Below are 23,420 nucleotides of genomic sequence, written 5' to 3'. Positions count from 1 at the left end.
CATTTCAGTAGCTCAAAAGTTTGTTGATTGGTTAAATATGCAATTGTTGAGCATTCATTCCAAGCACCTATCTAGAAAATCGGATTTTGCAGAATTTTGGGCTTCATCACAGAAGGCTCTGTGAATTTGATTAAGAGTTCACTAGGACCCATAAGAGAGCTTTCTGGGCTAGCCTTGTGTGGCCATTCTTGTAGGGATTCAGGCACATTTCTGCTGCCAAATTTTGTAAACTTCTTCAGTCTGTCAGAGTTTGTTAGGGGCGGTTTAGATGAGGTCGCCTTTACCAGTACTTTAGTAAGCTCTACCATTTATCAGTTTTGAGTACAAGTAGGAAGCGCTGTGTGTTGAAGTTGATCACTGCACTGGTTTGGAGAGACAACAAGAGCAGTGATCCAAAGAGGATCCCATGGTTCCTTTTTTTCCAGAGAGGTAGACGGTGTGTTTCTAGTCCAGGGCGATGAAGGTCAGTCAACTGGGCTCCGCTCCATGCATTAACAGAATCTCAGTTTCAGCTGTCTATGCAGAGAAAGCTCTCCCCTGTCCAGGGATACATGTAGTATATGCATGAGGTGAAGCTGGCTTGGTGCTCCAGCCTGAAGTGAATTTGGTTGACATAAGAGTACACTTGAAAGCCCAACTGGAATTGCTCCGGAAGCTTTTAAAAAGTAGGTGGCAGGAGAGGGAAGACTCCAGTGGTGCACTGCACAATACATTTGTAAGAATGGCTCCAATGATGTAAGCTTTGCCTGCAATCTTTGGGATCCTATTCCACTCTCAAGTTACCAGCGTGTCCGTCATATGTTTTTATCGTCATCGTCTTAATGCTGTTCTATTTCTACTGCTTACTCAGAAACGCATTTATCTCATCCTCACTTCAACCATTACATGCATTTATCATTACAAAAAAATCTAACCACAAAAATAAAGCTCAAACTTCAAATGGATCAAAACTAGTCTGCAAAACTTATTGGCAGCGTAATCAAATTGTACCAAGTATGGCATGTTCTTATCACTGCATTCAGTAAAAAAATAAAGTCCGTTTCAAAACTCTGCCAGGTCCATAAGCTCTCACCTACAGAAAGCTCCTGCACACATTTCCAAATGGTTTTGGTCTCAACACCTGACCAGACGCCCAAAGACGGATGCCTAAAATCTTTTACTATCGACTAAACGTAAATGATTTAGGATAAGGGCTTGCCATTTCAAGGTTCATCACTTTGCAACAGATTGTATTTTTCATGAAGTGGGTGTCAGAAAATCACAGAAACAACTGAAGACTCGTCGTCCACCAACCATTGATTTGATTGAGCTTAAGTGGCTTACAAAAACTATAATTAAAATTAAATGTGAAGGAATTGATCGAGCCCTCTCAAATATTTTATGACTTCTGTATCACTAAAAGAACTTACCATTTTCTAGCTTTCCGAGCACTTACAGAACAAGACCAATCTTAAACAGATTAGAAGGCCCTACAAGAGAACTGATTTAGGAGTAAGTATCTAGAAGCTAAAAATTCATCTTCACAAGCAACTACATGAAAACCCAGTTGTGCTTCTCAAGGCCTCAAATTGAAAAACAGGAAAAAAACTTTGTTCCCTGGTACTCAAAATACAGCTGGTTATCGTTCACAACATATACTTAAAGCTGAGCAAGTATTCAGAACTTGCAATGGACGCATCCTTGTGGGATAGGCTCCAATTAATTTGCTTTTGGGTTATAGCTTTTTTAATGGCACAAGCAAGTTTAAAATTATGGAATAATGATCCAAGGGTTTAAGCCCAATTAGGGGAGTGAAATCAAGCATTTTCAGTGCATTCATGGTATACAAGCCATCAATGAAACACAAACGATGAACTGTTGTTTTTACTGGTAAAGTCACTTCTCTAGCTCCAAATTGTAGCGTTAAGTACAAAAACGTTGCTGACCTAGCCAACAAGCAAAATAATGTACTTAAATGTCCTAAAACATTTTTAAAGAAGCAATTAGGAGTCAAAATATTCCCAATTTTTTCCCTTTGCATTTCTTATGAAAACCATTCACTAAGAGTTCCTCTAGACCTGTGAACATTAAATCCTAAAACATCATAATGGATCTGAAGACAAACGTGTGGGACAATGCAAGTAATCGAATGAAATTAAACATACCTGTAAAGATGGTTTACATTTGGATTTACTCCAAGTGAGTTCATCCAGTTGCGGAAAGTTCTCTCTTCTCTCGTTTCTCCTGTGTAATTAAAGGAGGCACATGTGACACTGCAATCATGCTTTATATCTGAATCTGAAGCTTCATGCTAGACTTGCAAGCAGAGGCAATAATTGAAATACACGTAAAGACCTTTATTTCCGTTTCTTACCCATCTAAAACAATTATCACCTCTAATGCATATGTGAGATATTACACAATGGTTATGAAAAGCCAGCCAAGGTCACAGTCTGGTCATTAGAAAAAGAACAAATTTGAAGCTACCTGGTCCTATCACCTCCCTTGACAGCACATGCACCCACCCCCTCCACCCCAACAAAAAAATTATATATATTTTCCTAAGCAAAAACTGCATTCTACTTCTTGCATTTAATACACTACGTGCCCACCACTGACCGGAGCAGAGCGCAGTACAACCATGCAGGAGGTAGTAAGAGGTTTGAGAGCAGGAGGAAGATACGATGGAAACCTTACAGTGACAGGACTGAGGTGAAGTGACAAGTCATAGCACAGTATCCTTAGTTTCAGCATAGGATATTGCCTTGTTACATTTGCCCCTTGTATCCCGAATCCACGTATCAATCCAGTCCACATTTTTTATAATCCCCACCTGTTAGATTTGGGGTCTCTAGTTGGCAGAGGTAAGTACCTTTGACCAAATAGGGACCCTTGTGTCTAGTCAGGGTAAGGGGGTACACTACTAAAATAACCCCTGCTCACCCCCTTGGTAGCTTGGCACAAGCAGACAGGCTTATCTCAGAAGCAGTGTTTAAAGCATTTGTGAACACATACAGTAATATAGTGACAACACTACAGTGGGACACCACACAGGCTGTAGTATAAAAAGAAGTATTATTTATGTACACTTATCACAAGACCACAAACGACAAAAATCCACAATACTGTACTCAAAAACGGTAGAACTAGCTTAGTTTTCTTTAGATGGTAAATGGGACACTTCTGTTCAAGGTACCTTTGGATGGGTAGCACTATACAAACAAAAGAGTTGCAGGGAAGATGTTGCGTCGGATCCTTACAAGCAAGAACAGGGATGCGTCAGTTCCTTACTCCGGGGGAGGTGATTTGTCTGTTCCCTACTGCTGCGTAGGGGACGGTGATGCGTCGGTTCCTTACCAGAGGGGAGGTGATGCGTTGGTTCTTCTCCGCGTGGGGAGGTGATGCGTCGGTTTGTTACTGCGCTTCTGTGGCGATGCGACTAGCAATACCGTGATGCGATGAAGATGCGGTGCAATGAAACAAAATGGCGTCTTCTTGATGTTGTGACAACGAAGGGGTGATGCGTGCATGCCCGACGGCCGTGCGGCGACTCTGTGAATCTTCTTGAGCCACGACAGGCCCTGCGACACGCTTCTCCGGCGATACGTCGACGAGGCACTTAGGCGATGTGATGGCAACAGCACGCTTTCTCGGCGATGCGATGACAACTGCTGTGGCGGCGACACACTTCACCTTGAGTCAAGCTTCCAGCTCCTAGCGACACACAGTCTCTCAGAAGGCCCAGCTCAACAGCAGGCACTTCAATTCCCAGCAAGGGAATGCAGGGGAGCTGGATGGTGAAGTCTGTTGTCCCTGAGACTTCAGCAGGAGGCAAGCTCAATCTTCAAGCCCTTGGAGATCCTTTACAAGTTGATGAAAGTAGCACAAAGTTTCTTTCTTTGGCAATCAGGCAACCACTGCAAGCCAATCCCCCAAACAGCACACAGCACAGGGATATTCTCCTCCTGCAGTCTCTCTCTGGTTCCTCTCCTCAGCAAAGGTTCTTCTTGTTTCCCAAAAGTGATCTAAAATTCTGGGGTCTGGGTCCCCCCTTTTATACTCATTCTCTTTGTTCTCTGAAGGCAGAGAGGCCTTTGCCTAGTCCAAATCACTTCTGGTCAGTCCTGGAGCCCTTAGTTGACAAGACTCCTTCTTTCCTTTCACAGTGTAGTCCAGGGACATCAGACGCACCACAGGAGGTGGAGCCAGCATTGTGGAGGGAAGGCACCCAGTCCCAGGTGCAACTCCTCCCACCCATCTACATGCAGATCTCTCTATTCAGCCCTCTGCTGACTCACCCTGTCTCCTGGAATCCCCCAGCCCCTGTCACTCAAACTCCAGACAAGGAATACACAACCTAGCAGAGGCAGGCTTGGAGAGTCAGGCAAGAAAATACCTTCTTTCTAAAAGTGGTATTTTCAAACACAGAATGTTAAAACCAACTTCACTAAAATATGTATTTTATCATTCTGAGTTCAGGCATACTAAACTCGAATTTCTACCATGTTCCCTGGGCCAGTTAGGATTATAAGACGTTTTAATCAAACTTTCCATTCTGGCCTATGGGGAACAGTAAGCCTTGCAATAGTGAATCGCAGCCTTTTTCACCATCAGGACATGCCACACACACCAGGGCATGTCCTACCTTATACTTACAATGCGCCCTGACCTTGGGCCTACCTTAGGTGGTATCCGATATGAAGAAAAGGGGAGGTTTAGGGACTAGCAAGTGAGTGCACTTGGCCAGTCAACATGGCAGTACCAGACTGCACATAGGCTCTGCAATGGCAGGCCTGAGACCTACTTTACAGGCTGCTTCTGTGGGTGGCACAACCAGTGCTGCAAGCCTACCAGCAGCATTTGAGTTACAAGCCCTGGGCACCCTTTGTGCACTGTACAAGGGTCTGACAAGTAAATCAAATAATCCAATCATGGAGTCACTAATCCATACATCATTTTAACATAGGGAGCACTTGCACTGTGGCACTGAATAGCAGTGGCACAGTGCCCAAAGTATCTAAAACCAGCAAAAACATCAGAAGCAACAGCAAAAACAGAAGGGAGACCAACGCCAATGGTGCCAGGTCTAACACCACCCAATCACGTGTAAGCTTTCATCGACAAATTATACTCATTCAGGACTTGCTTCCCATGATTCGCATTGGCTTTCACATTTAGTATGCCATTTATGTACTTAAAAATATTATACGTTTCTGGATGTACTGCGGCTTCACTCGTTCCTTTTCACCCTGCTTTGGCTCTTATTTCCCGAGGTTACATTTCTGTTTGTACACTTCTCGTGGCACTTTTCAGTATTATCTTGTTATGTATTAGGTCAGTTAACATCCACACTTAATTCGTCCATTTAGTAATTTGTACCACCTCAGTTACACAGGAGGCCTGTAGTTTCAGCTTTTTCTTCAGAAAAGCAGGGAGTCGTCTCCCATTAATGAGCAATTTAGAGTTTTACAAAAGCTAGACATTATCTATGAGCCAGAGGCTGAATGAGAACAGATGTGCTTTTCACCAGCTCATCAAAAGAAATTAGTCGTGATATGCAAATCGGCATCATTTAACAGCTGGAGAATAGTAATTCAATATAGAGCTACTATATCATGGGTTGTGCCATAATTTGACATTTAGTGAGAATTCAGAGAATCCCAAAGTTCTGCATATGTGGCTGCTATTGAAGGAAAAAACAAACCAAGAAAAATTGGATAAGGCTCAGGGATTTGAATGGTCTTCCTAAGCCCCCAGTCAAAGAAGTGTTCAGTGGAAAGCGCGGGGTAAGGAAAATGCTACTTACCAATATCAAGTCAAGTCAGAGGCATTTTGTATAGCGCAAAACATATCACTCCGAAGAGTCTCATGGCGCTTGCAGCGGCTCTGGAGCGGAGAGAATGGGGAAGATTACTGATCAAACAGCCAAGTTTTCAGCTTATTCCGAAAACAACTACGAATGGGGATAGATTGTAGGTCAGCAGGCAATTTATTCCAGGAGGCCGGAGCTAGGTACGAAAAAGATCTACCACCTAGTGGTATATATTCTGAAGGGAGTAAGCAAAGACTTGGTACTGGACCGGAGTGCCTTCTGAGGCTTGTACCAACAGAGTTTTTTAGACCAGTATTGTGGACTTTTCCCATAGAGATACTTATGCGCAAGGCATAGGACCTTAAAGAGAATGCGCTTTCTCACTGGGAGCCAGTGTAGAGCTCTGGGACATGGGGCAGAAGATGTTCGATGAGGCCGATTCAAGATCAATTTAGCCGCAATATTTTGTAGAATCCGCAGTTTGTTTAAAAAGGTTTCCTTGATGGACTGTAATAGTGCATTGCCATAGTCCATTCGATTAGTAATAAGACCCTGAATCAAAGGTTTTCTGGCTTCCAAGGGGATCCATTTAAAAACTTTCCGCAACGTGCGCATTATTCCGAAACATGTACTAATATGGTATGCATCTGTTCTTAGCATGTAGAGCTGCAGAGTTGTACACTTTTGCATAGATCGTCATCTAGTGTTGGGCTCAGATGCTTGCACCTTGTTGTCTTGGAAGAAGTCTTTTGTAGTCACGAGATAGGGGACTCCTCCCTTGGACGATAGTGCGCATGGGCATCGACTCCATCTTCAGATTGTTTTTCGCCATAAAGGGAAATGATGGAGTCAGTAAGAAATAGAAGAGATGTCCATGTAACTGTATCTAATTAAGATAATTATGGAACAGATACAGGTCCCGGGGAGGCGGGTTGGCGTGTACAACTCTGCAGCTCTACATGCCAAGAACAGATGCATACTGGTAAGTAGCATTTTCCGTTCGGGGCATATGAGCTGCAGATTGTACACTTTTGCATAGACTGTGTAGCAGTGTCTCCCCTAGCAGTGGTCACCAGTATCTGCTGTAGTGGTTTGAAAAAGTGTCTTAAGAACAGCCTGACCTATAGAAGCTTGTTGCTTTGCCTGCACTTCAACACAATTGTGTTTAGTGAAGGTGTGTGGTGTAGACCATGTTGCTGCTTTACAGATTTCATCTAAGGGCATGTTCCCTAAGAATGCCATGGAGGCCCCTAGATTGCGTGTTGAATGCGCTCTAGGGGAAATTGTTAATGTGCGTTTATCCTTTTGGTAGCATATTTGAAAGCATTGGACTATCCACCTAGCAATCCCAGCTTTGGAGATGGTGCTGTTTTGTTTTTCTAAAGGTTTTAGTCCTGTCAATATAATAAATGAGGGCTCTTTTGACGTCAAGTGTGTGAAGAGCTCTTTCTACTACAGAATCTGGGTTTTGGAAAAACACTGGTAACTCTACTGATTAAGATGAAATGCAGAGATTACTTTGGGAAGGAATGTTGGGTTTGTTCTAAGAACTACCTTGTTACGATGCATTTGTAAGAATGGTTCTTGTATGGTTGAAGCCTGGATCTCACTTACTCTCCTGAGAGAGGTGATTGCCACTAGGAAAGCTACTTTGCATGTAAAGCACTGCAATTCACATTTGTGTAGAGGTTCAAATGGTGGACCCATGAGCCTAGTAAGGACAATGTTTAAGTTCCACACTGGAGAGGGTGGTACTCTGGGAGGAATTACTCTAAAGGCCTTCCATAAAAGCTTTAATTGCAGGTACTCTAAACAGAGACAAGTGTTGTCTGTTTTGTAAGTAAGCAGCAAGAGCTGCTAGATGTAATCTTATGGATGAATATGCTAGATTACATGTTTGTAAATGCAGCAAGTAGCAAATGATGTCCTGGATTGAAGCATCCAGTGGGTCAATGTTATTGTTATTACAGTAAATAACAAATCTTTTCCATTTTGCTGCGTAACAGGCTCTAGTAGTAGGGCGTCTAGCTTCTTTAATGATGTTCATACAGTCCTGTGGAAGGTTAAGGTAACCGACCTCTAGGACTTCAGGAGCCAGATTGCGAGAGTCAGTTGACCTGGATCGGGGTGTCTTATGTCTCCATGGTTCTGCGTTAGTAGTTTCGGGAAGAGACGCAGTTTTTCGTGTGGAACCACTGAGTTCTAGAAGTGTGGTGTGAACCACGGTTGCCGTGCCCATGTGGGAGCAACGAGGATCATTGAGAGACTGTTGCCTGAGCTTGCTTACTACTAGGGGAATGAGTGGGAGTGGCAGAAAAGTGTACACAAATCTGCCAGACCAGTTCATCCATATCGCATTGCCCTTGGACGACGGGTGTGGAAACCTGGCGGCGAAGGTTGGGCATTTTGCGTTTTCGTGTGTGGCGAACAGCTCTATGTCTGGGTGGATGATGGGTGGATGAATTACCCATTCGTGAGTTTGTTGTGTCTGCAGACTGAGCAGAACCGCAATTTGATTGTGTACTCCTGGAAGATGTTCTGCTAGGAGATATATGTTTAGCAGTAAGTTCCAGGCAGAAGCCATACTGGATAATTTGTCTTACCCACCTGTCTGTGGTGATGGAGTTCCACACAGGTAGGAACTGTGATAGTCTTCCCCCGACTGGAGTGGAATGGTCTGGGGGAAGTGGAGGGAATTCACTGTTTTGTGGTGGGGGTGCTGCGGGTGTTAGACCCGCGTCCTCTCCCTCTATTGTTATTGCCTCTGTAATTTCCTGTAGAATAACCTCTGTTAGCGGAGGTGTGGGTGGGAGTTTTGTAAATGGAAGAGCCGGAGTCAGTGCCAATGGATTTTGAGGCGCCCCTATAAAAGGAGCGACGAAAAGACCCTCTAGTAGCTGTTGTCTGTAGAGCCCCCATGGATTTGGCTGTTTGTGTCCTTTTTCATCTTTTCCAAAAGGTGTGTCCACAGTGGGTCCAAACAAGTGTTCCTGATCTATGGGTTGATTGAGGATGGTAGACTGCACTTCCTGCTTAAAACCAGAGATGCGTAACCATTCATGTCTACGCAGTAACACACTGGTGTTTACTGTGCGGGATGCTGTATCTGCTGCATCAAGTGCACACTTTGAGGTATTAGTGATTAACTTTACCTCTTGTATAAGGTACGTTTGCCTTGGTTTTATGCACGTCTGGCAGGTATTGAATGAGTTTTTCGAGCTCATCACAATGGGTCCTGTCGTACCTTGCTAGTAAAGCTTGTGAATTGGCAATACGCAAAGCATTTGCAGCTTGAGATGCAACCCTTTTGCCTGATGCATCGAGTAACTTAGACTCTTTGTCTGGTGGAGGGGCCTCACCTGTGGTTTGGGAATTTGCCAGTTTACAGGCATTTGCTACAACCAAAGAATCTAGAGGGAGCTGGCCTTTAATGTAAGCTGGGTCACTTGGAACTGGCTTGTACGTTTCCTCTATTCTAGGGTTAATAACTTTAGCCCTAACTGGAAATGTCGGGGCATGTTTGATCATCCCTTTCAGCATAGGGAGAGTGTCTGTTGACTTTTGAGGCTGAGCAAATGTATCCATTAAGAAATCTTCCTCCTGGGGATCTGAATGTAGTTGGACCCCATGGTATTGTGCAGCTCTATTATTTGCACAAATCCTATACTATCATCTGTGGGAGATAGTTTGGAGGGGTATGAATCTGGCTGGGGCACATCTGGGACATTGTAATCGTCCAAAGGGTCCCTAGGTGTGATACTGTGGACATCATCATCAGTATTATGTAATGAGTGTGTGTCGTCATCATCATCATCTCCCATGTCATCATTGTTCCCTTGTGGTGAGAAAGCAGGCACTGGAGAGTGTGCTGGAGAAGGTACAGTGTTTAAAGGCTGTGGAAGTGGAGAGAAAGGCCTCATAGGTGAGGTGGAAGAGTCTTTCTTCTTGGAGGGTATATCAGGTGTCCCTGAGGTGTCCAACTTCCTATTCTTAGGAGGAATAGATATGACCTGTCCAGTAATGGGGTCAATTTGTAGTGTTGTCTGTTTAGGATCTGGTGGATGTGGATGAAAAAGTTCTTTAGATCCACTGTCCTCCTTCGGTGCCGAAGACTTCGGCTCATAGTGGTGTTTTGGCTTGTCCTCATTAGCTTTAGGAGGTGGTTTTGTCCCCCTTTTGCCGTGGTGGAGTTTGACCCCAACAGCTTAGCCTGTATTTTGGGTTCCGAAGGTTTTTGCTTCGGAGCCGACGAGTCGACCTTGGGTTTCGGTGCCCAAGATTCTGTTGGGGCCGTGGCTTTAGGCTTATGCTTCGGTGCCGACAATGGTTTGTCGGTACCCTGTTGTGGCTGGCTCGATCCAGAGGCTTTGGATGCTTCGGAGCCTGGCACAGAGGCAGGGCTTCTGAAGACTTATGTCGGTGCCGACCCGAACCTGAAGGTGAGGGTGTGACCGAAGCCTTTTGTTTTTTCGGGGCAGGGGCGTCGACGTCAGTACTCCCGCTGACCTGGAGTAATCCGGTCGTCCGATTCGTCTGCTTCGGAGAAGTTGACCTGTTTGTCTCCTGTGTCTGGATCATCGGAGCCTGCCTTGAAGATGTCCGGCACCGGAGCAGTTGACCTGGACATTTCGTGTCGTCGGGCCCGGCGATCATGTATAGTCTTTTTGGACCTGAAAGAGTCACAGGCCTGGCAGTGTTGACTCCCGTGTTCTGGCGAGAGACACAGGTATCAAACCTTGTGGGAGATCTGTATGTGGGAATTTAGCCCCACACTTGCATTTTTTTAATGGAGTCCTTTCCATATGCTGGTTGATGGCGCCGATCGGCCCAACGGTACACGTCGACGACCGGACTCGAGAATGTCTTCGAAACCGGATGCACGTGGAGAGGGATTCGCAATCGAGACAATACCGTCGAGCTGTGGAAGTTTTTTGCGCGTCAAAGGGGAATTGAATGACGTCGACTCGGAATGCAGCAAATTACATCCGAACCAGACGGCGGAAAAAAACAATCTGAAGATGGAGTCAATGCCCATGCGCTCTATCGTCCAAGGGAGGAGTCACCTATCTGGTGACTACAAAACACTTCTTCCAAGACAACAACAAGGTGCAAGCATCCAAGCCCAACACTAGATGGCGATCTATGCAAAAGTGTACAATCTGCAGCTCATATGCCTCGAACATAATGGTTCAGCACCTTAGGAGAGAAGGCCATGTTTTGTGTAGCTACTGGTCCTTTCACTGACCGCTCTAGAAACAATCATGCTCTTCTCTCTAAAGCCCACAGATCAGAGCAGTTGAGAGCCAGCAAAGCATTTAGGCTCTCACCACAGTCCCCCACTGATGCACCTCTTGTCCATACTGTATGGCCTCCCAAGTGACTGGTACCGGTCTTGCCCTGCAAGTCTCCACTTCCAGGCTGCTCAAATAAGACAGTGCGGCAGGAGTCAAAGTATCTAGATCTCCGGTAGGGACAAAAGAGGACTGGGAAACTGGAATGTGGCTGGGAAGGGACCCTACCGAGAGGCACTAGCACGGCTTTTGTGGGTTATGAGCTCAGCCATCACATTGTACTCAGGATGAAGGGAATTAATGCAGATAACAAATGTTGAAAAGGGCAGCAGCCATACTGTAGCAAGGCTACCAGCCTGTTAATTAAAGGTATACACTAGCTGAAGACTATTACAACAACAATTCCATAGTTATTGCGAAATCACCACCCTAGAATGCTGGTTTAAGTCCAACCTGGAAAAGGCCACTCCCCTGCCCTCACGTACCTCTACGAGGACACACCCATCCGCTTCTTGGTTTAAGTAACCACTAAGCTAGTAAAAGGACCTGTAGGGTACTAGAAAGAAAGTGGTGCAAACATTACCTATTGGATGATAGGAAAATCTATAAGAGGGCCCAGAAATCCCATTACCTTCTGGTAATAGAGGCTAAAAATAACCATCTACAAGCAAAGATCGATACGGCTCAAAATAAAAGGAAAGTAATCTTTAGTATAGTGAAATCCTTCACCTCCCCTGGGGCAACAAAGAAAGAAGCCCCAAACTCAGCTGAATGGACCCAGCAGGTTGCTCTGTCCCTCCACAATAAAATTACCTTAATTCAACAATCCTTTGTGGAAATTATGGAAGGGAACCTAGTGACAGATCAATCCTGGTCACATAGGGCTGATTCTTAGCCGACCCCTACTTTAGTAGAGTTTCCTAAAATACTATTAGCCAACTCGCTCCACTATCTCAAAGGTCTTCGGTACGGCACTCCAAGCGATGCATGCCCGGCTAAATTATTTGCCTCCCTTGCACCTACGATCAATGCCACAGTTAATACGGTATTGAATTCCTCTCTCTCTGCTGGTAAAGTGCCACTTAGCTGGAAACAGGCAAAAATCCTTCCACTTTAAAAAAAAAAACCTTCAGCCGATCATATTGAACCAGCCAACTACAGGACGATATCTCTCCTTCTGGCTCTTTCAAAATATCTGGAAAATGATGTTAATAAAGTTATTTCAAGCCACGCAGAAAGCCACAATCTGTTGCACCCTTCCCAATCTGGATTTAGGGACAACTTTAGCACTGAAACTGCCCTATTGGAAGTAACTGAGTATATTAGAGGAATACTGGATCAGGGTGGTAGGGCTGTCCTGATATTGCTCGATCTGTCGGCAGCATTTGATACTGTTCTGCACGAGAGACTAATTGATAGATTAAGGAATCTGGGAATCGGCGGGACAGTATTGACCTGAGTGGACTATTTCCTGCAGGAGAGTGCTCAGGAGGTATGTCTTCCCCCTTTTTCAGCCCCTATGCCAGGCATAGGGGTTGGAGTTCCTCAGAGCTCCATTCTTAGCCCCACTCTTTTTAATCTGTACTGGTCTCTCCTGGCACACACAGCAGAGGCAAACGATGCAAAGATCATATCCTACGCGGATGATACGCAACTGATATTCACCTGTGAAAAAGGACCGGCACACACAGCAGAGGCAAACGATGCAAAGATCATATCCTATGCGGATGATAGGCAACTGATATTCACCTGTGAAAAAGGACCAGATTTCAACAGAGTTAGTATCAGGGCTTGTCTCTATAAGGTGTTTCAGTGGTTTAAGGTGAATCAGCTCAGATTCAACTCGGATAAATCTGAGATGGTCTTCTTTGGCCAACCTGCTGACAGTAACTGGAACGCCTGGTGGCCCGAAGAATATTAGACACTGTACACCGAGCAGTCGGCTGTAAGAAATCGGAGGGTTGCTGGATAACGCTTTGTCCATGAAGTCTCAGGTCCAAGCCTTGGTGGGCACCTGCTTCGGCATCCTGCGTATGTTGAAAAATGTCTTCCTCTTTTGAAAATAGAGTCTAGGAAAATAGTGGTCCAGGCCTTGGTGACATCAAGATTGAACTACACAAATGTTTTCTATCTGGGCCTTGCCTGTTACCTTGTACAGCGCCTACAGGTAGTACGAAATGGTGCAGTTTTTCAAAATGCTTTGGCAGGCCTGTGCTGGCCACGTCATAGTGCTTTTTTCTGTTATAGTAGGTATGTGGCAGCAACACGGACAGTGAGAGGGGCAAGTAATTAAATGAAAGGTGGAATGGGGCAAGTAACAACTCAGAGGGTGGGAGGGGCAAGCAACAGTAATGACGCAGGCATGGAGGAGACGGATAAAGCAAGCAACATGGAGACAGATGCATTCTCACGAGTGTTTCAAAAACAACAAAAAGTAGACCTCAAAACATGAGCAGTGGAAGGACACAAGTACTTTGGGCGATGCTCCAGGGCATGGTCAAATAGAAGAGGACATGAAGCCTGCACATGTTAAATGAGAAGCAAGCAAGAAAGACTAACGAAGCCGAATAGTGGAAAACAATGGGTGGGCTCTAAGCTCACTGCAAGCGAACAAAATGTCTTGCAAGTGGCAACAGTTCTGCTGTCTCAGGCAAGACCTAAAAACGCAACTACCTGTATGCATTTTACTTGCGGTGTTATACAAGGTTTTGACACCTAATGAATACTGGGGAATATTTCCTCCCCTTATTTTGAAACCTTTTTTTAACGTTTTACATGTGCTCAGCTTTGACCCTTATCAAACATGCAACTCAATTGGAGTGCAATTCTTTCACTCTGCAACAGCAGATATGAACTATACGGTATAAGCTATGTCAGACTTGGGGTACAAAACAACGTCAGATTGGGAATTTTCAGTGTAAAAGATGAAAATGACACATCATTTGGACTTCATCTGTGCTCAGTTGAGCAGTTTTTATCCACCCTTCTGTTGTGTGCAAACCCTGCCACTGTACTAATGTTGCTAGATTCTCATCGATATTATCAAATGTGGCTATACTGGGAGGTTGGCATGTCAAGGTAGAAGTATCCCAAAGCTTGAGGAGACCTACACTTTTGCATGCACCTCATTATGCTCAAGTTTGAAATCTTTCATAGATTGACTTATTTACCACAAACAATATTACCTGGGAGGTAGTTTAAGAGACTGTGCATTTATTCTGAATGAACCGTTCTGGATCACCATCTGCCTCTCTGTTTTCAAGCAACAATTGCGACATACAAATTCCTTGAGGGCTCACTTATGGACATTTAACCTATTAATGTGAGTTAAGTTTTATCTGAACATCTGCCTAGGGTGTACTCTAGTATCACTGTAAAGTGGGCTTATAATTGCTGAGAAAAATGCAAGCTAATTTTTTGCACTAACCAAGATGCTATCAGTTCCTTGCTATGTTTAAAATCCCTTGCATCATTTCCGAAGATATGAATATATGTACTAAGACTATAAATGCAGACATACTTGTATTTCTTATTGTACCCATCCTATAGGCCTGTGGTTTGACTTTTACTGGTTAGTAAGCAACTGGTACATTTGTAATGTTTCCACAGGGCTTTAAGTGGGCCGGGTCTTTCCGGGTCTGAGCACCGGCAGTTATTTTCAAGGAGCCTCGAAACGGGTCTCTATCGGGCTCGGTTTTCAGGCCTCGCAGAGGTAGTCCGTTTTCTTTTATTTTTCTTGCACCAAACTTTTTAATCATGACCCCCACCCCCTATCTGTCACCTTCTGCTTCTTGCTTCTCTTTCTCTCCCGTACTCTTTCCCTTCTTTTATTTTCCTCTTCTCTGTCACCTTGTTTATCTCTCCCTGTTTGTCTCCTGTGTACCCTTCATTCACTGGTTTCACCCCCCCATCTTTCTGTAAGTTAGTGACTGCTCTCTCGCTCATTCAGCTCCACATGTCACCACATCCCTCCCTCTTTGCTCTTTACACTTGGGCGCTCACACTGGAATGCCAGTCTGCTGCTACAGGTGCCTCCTGATGCCAGGTCCTTGCAGTCACGGGCCTGGCCACGGCCTGCCTGGCAGGAGGGTGGGGTGGCAGCTATCCTCCGCCGCTGCTGGGTGGCGCAGATTGTTTTCTCTCATACTCCACTGCGCATTTCCCGGTAGCCTCTGGTTCACCCCTTCCCCGAACGCCTCTCGTGCGCAGCTCCTCCGAGCACGCAGCTCCGAGCCGGGAGCCCGCAGGAGGCAGGAAATACCAGCGTGAGGGCCCTTTCCCATGCTCCCTGCAGCGCTGCCGCTCTGGGAGGCCGGCGGTGCTTCTTGCCCTCTTCCCCTGCGAGGGGGAGATGGTATAGTTACTTGCCTCTTTCCCACCCAAGTGACAGCTTTCAGCACTGCTGCTGCTGTTAGTGACAGGGAGTCACTGTGAAGCGGTCGTGCCTGCCACATAGCCACCCACCTCGTTCACTCCCGATAAGGACAATCATGTCTAACCTGCTTCGAATCCGGAAAGGGGGGGGGGTCACCATCCCACTCAGTCTCTCGTGACAGGGGAAAGGGCCAGCATCACAAGCAGAGTTATTTCTGATGGTGAATGGGACCTCCATCCATCACCAGAGGCGCAACTAGAGCCAAATTTCGGGGGGCTAATTCTTCCAGCAAGAGACAGAGTGGAGATGCAGGGGCATTAACAAGCAAATGGTCTTTTAAAGACCTGTGAAGTACTCGGGTGGGGCTGTGAGCATGCCCGGAAAGGGAGGGGGGAGTAGGGGGGGGGGGGTCTGAAGCCCCTTGAGCCCAATGGGCGTTGCACATCTGTCCATCACATCAAGAGGTAATGACTTTTCAGGCACTTATCTGCACGTCATTTTGAGTAAAGCTTTGTGTGTTGGGTAAGTTACGTAGAACTGAGGTTAACAAAAAAAACTTGTAATTTCATAGATTAAGCGCCTTATTTTTGGTAAGCGCAAGATTGAGATCCTGCAAGCAGCCTCCAAACACACACAGCCGCACCGAATCAGAGTACTTCACAGGTCTTTAAAAGACTATTTCCTTGTTAATGAGGCGTTGTTGTTTTTCACCCCTTTGTAGAGCCCCTGCAGCTCCACTCTGCCTATTGCTTGAAGAATTAGGCCCCCACAAATGTTTTCTTAGCCCACCCCCCTTCGAAATTTGGCTCTACTTGCGCCTCTGGAGTGGGTTTATGGTGTTATCCATACATTACTTTATTTAGACCACGCCCTTACTTGGATAGGCCCCCACCCGTTAAGAGGTTTGGCTCGCCCCTTTTAGAGCACCCCCAATTCCCTACCCACTTAAAGCTCTGTGTTTCCATATTAATACCATCTGTATAAAGTATACTCTGCAAGTACGTTTTGAAGTATTAAGCAGCATATATGTATGTCCTTGAAATTTCATAAGTATCAATAACACAAAGGATAATAGCTTACAAAAACACCCCAGGCAATCGCTCGCTGTAGCAATTCAAACCATTGTTTTTCGCACACTTTGCCATTGTAGACCAAGACCCCCGTGTGCAAATTAGTACTGACCCTGCTCCTCTAGCGAGCAGTACATTCCAAACTGCAGTTGAGCCCCCCCCCCCCCCAATGGGAACACAAGCAACCCCAGGCCATTTCGGCCTTGGTAGGCTTCGCCAGTGAGGTGGAGCTTGGAACCTATGGCACATCCCTTGCTTTCGGTCGTAGGATCCAGGTTATATGTCACTGACTAGGCACAAGTAGGCAGAAACCGGTTGGGGTGCTCGTGGCTGCATGAAAACTTGTGGCTTCTTTACACCTTTAAGACAAAGAACTTGGTTTGTTATATATACACACACCACGAAATTGAGGGAACACAAGCAAGGTAACCGAAGGCAAGAAACAGCAGGCGTCACCGAAATCTAGAACAGATGACCTTTGTGCCTTTATTTTACATATACCTTTCTCACTTAACGGTGTCTGAACAGAAAATCTTACCTTCGAGCAGTGTCCAATCGATGTCCTGATTTTCTGGCTTGGTAAGTGCAGGATATTTGTTGAAGAGGTTGGCAACAAAAGCTAAGTTTAATTTGAGATTACCGCTGACCACATCTGCAGGTGTCACAAACTGTCTGCATCCCAATCGGTCTCCCTGCTGCAGCATGTATTCTGCCCTCTTTAAATCATCTTTTTCCTGAACATAGAAGCAAATGTTGAATGAAAACAAAAATAGGTTTGGGAAGCCTCAAATTAAAATGCATTCAACTACATGTGAATCGAGGACAACAAAACATTCTCAGCTAATGACATAATGGATGTGTTTACATACGAACACAGGTGAAACCTATGGCAATGATTCATACAGCTCATATGTGCAGGTTTGAGGGATGAAGAGCAAGCAGAAATTCCTTCCAACGTTAAAACACTTGTAATTTTTAAGGGTTTATCCAGAGATGTTACAGTATTAGTTAGATGTTTTTCTAAAAGCAGACGTTTTATGCGCCTATCACTGCTGATGCATTCCACAATGAACACGAGCAAGTTCTGTATTACAGTGCCCTATGGAGGTAAAGGGCGTGCACGCCCATTCTCTGCACCCTCAGGCACTGCTGTATTAAAGAATGGGCTGAAGGCGGGGTTACAGACGCTTGTGCAGCCATCCTAAAGGGTGTTTCGTCATTGTGAAGGGGGCTTGACCTCATGCAAATGGAGGAAACACTTTGGTGCATTATGCTGGAGCAGAGAAGGAATTCATCAGAAGGGGTAATGATTGTTTGACACAAAAAAGTGGCAGACAGGCAGTGCGCTCCATGAAAGCAGCCCTCTTTGGGGGGGGGGGGGGGGGGGGGGGGGGGGAGGGTGGGGGGGGGGGGGTGCTCGGGAGTAGGGAGACCCATGGAACTCCCCCACACATCCACCTGCAGGTGGTTGCAATCACAAAGAATTATTTACTAGCAAATTTCCAGATTAAGTTTTTGTCTAATCCCTTAGATTGGTCCAGACTATCATGTGTGATTTTAAGTGCCCAATCACTTTTATTACTCTGTGCCTCATATTGTAAACACCGGTAGTGTAGATGTGTCTAAAAACGTATGTGCTGCCTACTACAGTCCCAATTTCATTTTAGACTCTACATTGCACTTTGTATAGCACCTCATGCTTGATATGTCCGTTTTAATAAAAACGTCCTCAGTAAAATTGTTGCACTGCTCTTCTGAGAAAGGTTTGCACTATATCAAATATGTAAAATAAATCACTCTAAAATAAAACTTTGATATCACAATGAAATCCTCCAAAAGCTGAGGAATCATGCAGACAGTGAAATGAATGTGTATCTCACTTGTATGGCAAGACTCCTTGACTATGTAATGGCTGAGAGATGTTGGGCTATGTAGTTTTTTTTTTTTTTTTTAATCATTTTTCCATCTAACCATCAGTTACATAGCATTCAAGACATTTCAAACCTCATTGTTCAATAATACATAGCACTTGAAGTTACAACTTGCACCGTACACAGTTATTCCTGTCGCAGTGTCCGCAGCAATAGGCGGTGGCTCGTCTTACATGTGTCTCTGCACTCCCCTTTTACTCAACTCTTCCTGTTACTCACAGCCCCTATTGCATGTGTGAAAGCCCAGTCATGTAGGCGTATGGGCAAGGTACTTCATGTGTCAGGTCGTGATTCAGGCTCCAACTCTGCCTGTAAATATTGGACAAGTGGCTCGCAGAAGTCTCTGGGCCGCGAAGCTTGTGGGATGTCCTCTGCATAAGTCTCCAGCATGGCTTTACAGTATGTCATGTCCGTGATCCAGTCTTTAAGTCTGGGGGGTCTCTTGCTTGCCCATCTCATCGCTATGCGCCTTTTTGCCAGCAGCAATGCTACCGCTAAGAATCTCCTGCGCTTAGCGTGTTTAAGTTTCTTGGCTCCCAGAATGCACACCAAGGGAGTATTGGGAATCCGCTCTGACAGCATTGCAGACAGCGTGGTGGTGACCTCAACCCAATATGTCTGTAGCTGTGGGCAGGACCCTGAAGTATGTAAAAAGTCAGCGCTCGGTGCATTGCATCTCTGGCAGTTGTCTGTCTCCCTTAGGCCTAGCCTGTGTAGTTTATCTGGCGTGTAGTATATGGTTAAGGATTTTGAAATGGATGATGCGCAGGTTGCAGTTCGATGCGAGGAGTGCGAGTTGTGTGCAGCTGTAATGCCAATCTTGTTCATCTATCGTCTCGCCCAGCGCAGTCTCCCATCTGCCCAATGCTGCAGTAGGTTTCACGGCCTGTTCCTCTTGGGCTGCATTATATAATCGTGTTACCAGATTTTTCCGGTTGGGAGCCGTTAACAGTATTTGTAGTGTATTCAGTTGTGGGGGTTCGTCTGGGAAGGTTGTATAGAAGGATCGAACGGCCGCCCGTAGACATAAGTATGCAAATTGGTTTAGGGGAAGTTGGTGAGCACAAAATGAAGGGTCTGTCCACTGAATGAAGGAGCTATGGGGGTATAATTGCCCCCTAGTGGTCAGTCCCATCTCCGTCAGTAGTGTGTGCATTTTCTTTTCTTGTGTTACGGAACGTTTAGGGTGTCTTGCCGTAGGTAGCGCTCGAACATACACCGGCAATTTGCGTGCCCTGTGTGCCAACACATACCACGCCCTTGAGGTGCATTGGGCAGTGTGGATCCTAGCCCTCGGTGTGTACCTTAACTGATCGGCTATAAGCGCAGCAAATGGTAGGGGAGCGACGCTGTCCTGCACCGCGATGTGTGGTATGTATGCATTTGGTTTTGTCCAATAGTGAGTGTACTGTGCTTGTGTGCAGAGGTAATATAGATGGAAATCCGGTGCCCCAAAGCCTCCCAGGTGATATGGTTGAGTTAAGACCTTCCAACTCGTTCTGGCCTGTTTTCCTGCCCATGTGAGTTTCAGTAGAATGGAGCGTAGTCTGACAAAGAAGGCTGCATTTAACCATATTGGTATATTCCCAAAAAAATATAAAAACCTGGGTTGTATAATCATTTTCTGTAAGGCTATCCTGTCCACCATTGAGAGAGGCATTTTTATCCATTTGTCTACTTGCATCTCTAATCGCACCAGCGCCGTTCCGTAATTCTCCCTAGTAACCAATTCTGGGTCACGATGGATCCAAACCCCTAAGTATTTAATAGGGTCAGTCCGCGATTTCAAAGGGAAATCCAGCTGGGGTGCCTCTGTTGCTGCAGTTAAGGGTATCACAACTGATTTATCCCAGTTTATTCGGAGGCCGGCATATTGCTCATATCTAATATATTCCCTAATAAGTGGGTTTAAATTCCTATCTGGGTGCGTGGTGTAGAGAACCATGTTGTCTGTGTACAACGATATTCCAATGGGGCGTAGGCCGAATTGCAGTGCCGAGGCGGAGTGTTTCTGGCGAATCCTACAGGTCAGTGGTTCCAGGATTAATGCAAAGGTCATTGGTGACAGCGGGCAGCCCTGCCTGGTACCACGTGTTACCTCTATTGGGTTGGATGTGTAGCAGTTTATTCTAACCCGAGCCTTAGGCGCCGCATACAATAACGATATCCATTTCAGGAATGGTTCTGGGAACCCCATTCTTCGAAGGGTAGCGAACATAAAGTTCCACTCTACTGAGTCGAATGCCTTAGCAGCGTCTAATAGTGTCGCCGCCGCCGGTATATCTGGGTCTAGTTGGTGGTATAGCGCAAAGATGGTGCGGAGATTGTGGGTGGTGGACCGTGTCGACATGAAGCCTGCCTGGTCTGGCAGCACTAGGTTACAAATAAGCGGTTGTAGTCTGTTTGCTATTTTGGCTAAAATCTTAGCGTCTATATTCATCAGGGATAGAGGCCTGTATGATTCGCACTCGGTGGGATCCTTTCCAGGTTTCAGGAGTGCCTCACTTAGTGAGGTCGGGAGCGTGCCCTCATCATAAGCTTCTTCTAGCATTTCAGCAAAGAATTCACTCGGAAGGCCATCCAATCCTGGTGCTTTATTATTGGGTAGAGTTAATGGCTTCTATTATGTCCTCTCGGGAGATATGGTGACAGAGGTATTCGCGATGAGTGTCCGATAACCATGCCAGTGCCACATTTAGATAATCACGTACTTCTGACATGGAGGACTCAGCCTGGGCAGTGTAAAGTTTAGTATTTGGTGAAGCATTCTAGCATGGCTGGCGTGTCGTATACTGTTTTACGCTGCTCGTCTTGGATCTGTGTAATGTACGTTGAAGTGTGAGTGGGCCTAATTTTGTATGATAACGCTTTGCCAGGTCTTCCTCCCTCCCCATAGTTCCTAGCAGTGAACTTAAGCAAGATATACTTTCGCGTCGTCTGCATATTCATTGTATATATCGATCTGTGTTCTAATGTTGGCCAATAGCGTTCCGTCGCATGCGTCTTCGAATTCATGTTCCAGTCTGGGAATTTCTGCCTCTGTTCTTTCAAATTGTCCCTGTATATCCTTTAGTATACCAGCGTGCTTACTGATACAGTGACCCCTTATGGTGACTTTGAAACCTTCCCAAAATTTTCTGGTGCTCTGCACTGAACCCGAGTTGAGAGTGAAGTAGTCTACAATGGCTTGGCGTGGCTCTTCCCTGAATACCTGGTCCTGTAGTGCCGTTTGCCTCAGTCTCCACGTGAATTGCCTTGGGGTGTGTGTCGGGATTTGTAGTGTGATACGAACCGGTGCATGGCCCGAGAGTGTTTTAGGTGAGTGTTCAATGGCACTGGTCCACGTGCTTGCATCCCTAGATATCAGCCAATAATCTAGTCTGGACCACGTCAGGTGGGACGAGGAGAAGCACGGGCCCTCTTTACGGTCCGGGTATCTATGTCGCCATATGTCCAGTATGTCCCAGTCCACCAACCCATCCCTTAATACTTTGGCCGAGTGTTTACCATATCTGTCAGTTCCAGTTGACCTATCTAGTGTGGTATCCAGGCAGGTATTAAAATCTCCCCCCCCCCCCCATAGGATAGCGCTGGGTTGGAAGTCCCACAGTTTCGTCCAGATTTGTGTATAAAAGGATGGGTCGTCAGTATTCGGTCCATATACGTTTACAATTATTAACACTGTGCCCCCGAAGCACCCCTGCACTATAACATTACGCCCTTGGACATCCGACACAGATTAGATGAGCGTGAAAGGTGTATTGCGTTTAACCCAGATCAGAACCCCCCCTCGCATAGGATGAATAGGACGATGACAATCTGTATGTAGCCCACTTAGCCCCTATTTGTGTCTCCCTTACTGCCGTCAGGTGAGTCTCTTGTAAGCAGGCTACATCTACTTTGTGTCTGTCCAAATATGCCAGCATCTTGCGAATTTTCCGTAGGTTGTGCAGCCCCCTAACATTCCACGTTAGGAGTGTCAACGGTCTGTGTGGCTATAAGGTATTAGCCATCCGCCGGTTCTCCGCCTTCTAACTGATGCAAGTGTCTGTGGTGGTTTAAAGTGTCTCTCATGTGCTTGTCCGTCACTGTGCCACTGGTCAGGGTTTTCTGTGTAACCCCCTTCCCCCCCCCCCCCACCCACTCCACCTTCCGCTGTCTAGTGGAGACATTCCCAACAATTACAAATAACATATTCCCTCATGTGAAGAAAGTCAAAAAGAAAACAATCTAACAATTTGCGTGGTACACACGTAGGGGTCGGAGCTGCCCTCCCATTTCTGGTGGCTTGGCCACATGGGTAACGCCAACAACAAGAATAGCAGAATTCCCAACACTGTACAATAGCGCTAATCAAGTCTGTACGAGAGCCCACTCCAGTGAAGGCCTATGCACCCACACTGTATCGAATCCATAAGGGGTATAACAGATGGAGTCAAACTATAAATGCAGGGGGCCAACTTTTCTGATCCTTCAGATCGTAGGCCTCCTATAGTCAAGTAGCTTCTGTCCAGCGCCCGGTGAGAGAGGTCCCACCCAGCACACAGGTATTCCACCGCCTTATCAGCTACACGACCAATAGCTGATGTTCACTCCACATCGGACGTGGTGGATTGTTCCCCGTGTTCTCCCCTCAGTGATCTTCTCCACGCTCCCTGTTGGCCCTTCTGTTGTATAAACTTCATAACTTCTGCTGGTTCTGCAAAGATCCGTGTCCTGCCCTCTACCGTGAATTCGAGTCTGACCAGCTACAACATGGCATATGGAACATTCAAGTCTCTCAATTTCTGTTTTGCTGCTGTGAATGTTTTCCGCGCCTCCTGCACTGATGACATGAAGTCTGGATATATGGATATATCCATACCTTCATGCGATAGCTTGCAGAGTTCTCTGGCCATTCGCAGCGTCGCATTCCTATCCCTGTAATTTAGGAGTTTAGCGATAATCGGTCTCGGTCGGGCT

At 45.8% G+C, this 23,420-nt stretch overlaps 1 protein-coding gene across 1 annotated transcript in view; it reads right to left on the bottom strand.

Annotated features, from left to right (window-relative positions):
* LOC146829232 (plastin-3) overlaps positions 1 to 23,420 on the bottom strand; it is a 409,189-nt gene that overhangs the window by 71,798 nt on the left and 313,971 nt on the right. Inside the window, exons 10-11 of the mRNA XM_085607861.1 lie at positions 17,066 to 17,261; positions 2,145 to 2,223 (exon numbers count right to left, since the gene is read on the bottom strand). Of these exons, the coding sequence (XP_085463987.1) occupies positions 2,145 to 2,223; positions 17,066 to 17,261 (275 nt within the window). The remainder of the gene's footprint in view (positions 1 to 2,144; positions 2,224 to 17,065; positions 17,262 to 23,420) is intronic.

The sequence above is a fragment of the Triturus cristatus genome, chromosome 5_2 (assembly GCF_964204655.1).
Source record: "Triturus cristatus chromosome 5_2, aTriCri1.1, whole genome shotgun sequence".
Taxonomy (NCBI): domain Eukaryota; kingdom Metazoa; phylum Chordata; class Amphibia; order Caudata; family Salamandridae; genus Triturus; species Triturus cristatus.
Note: the sequence above shows the minus strand (reverse complement) of the source record. Positions and strands in the feature narration are given on the sequence as shown.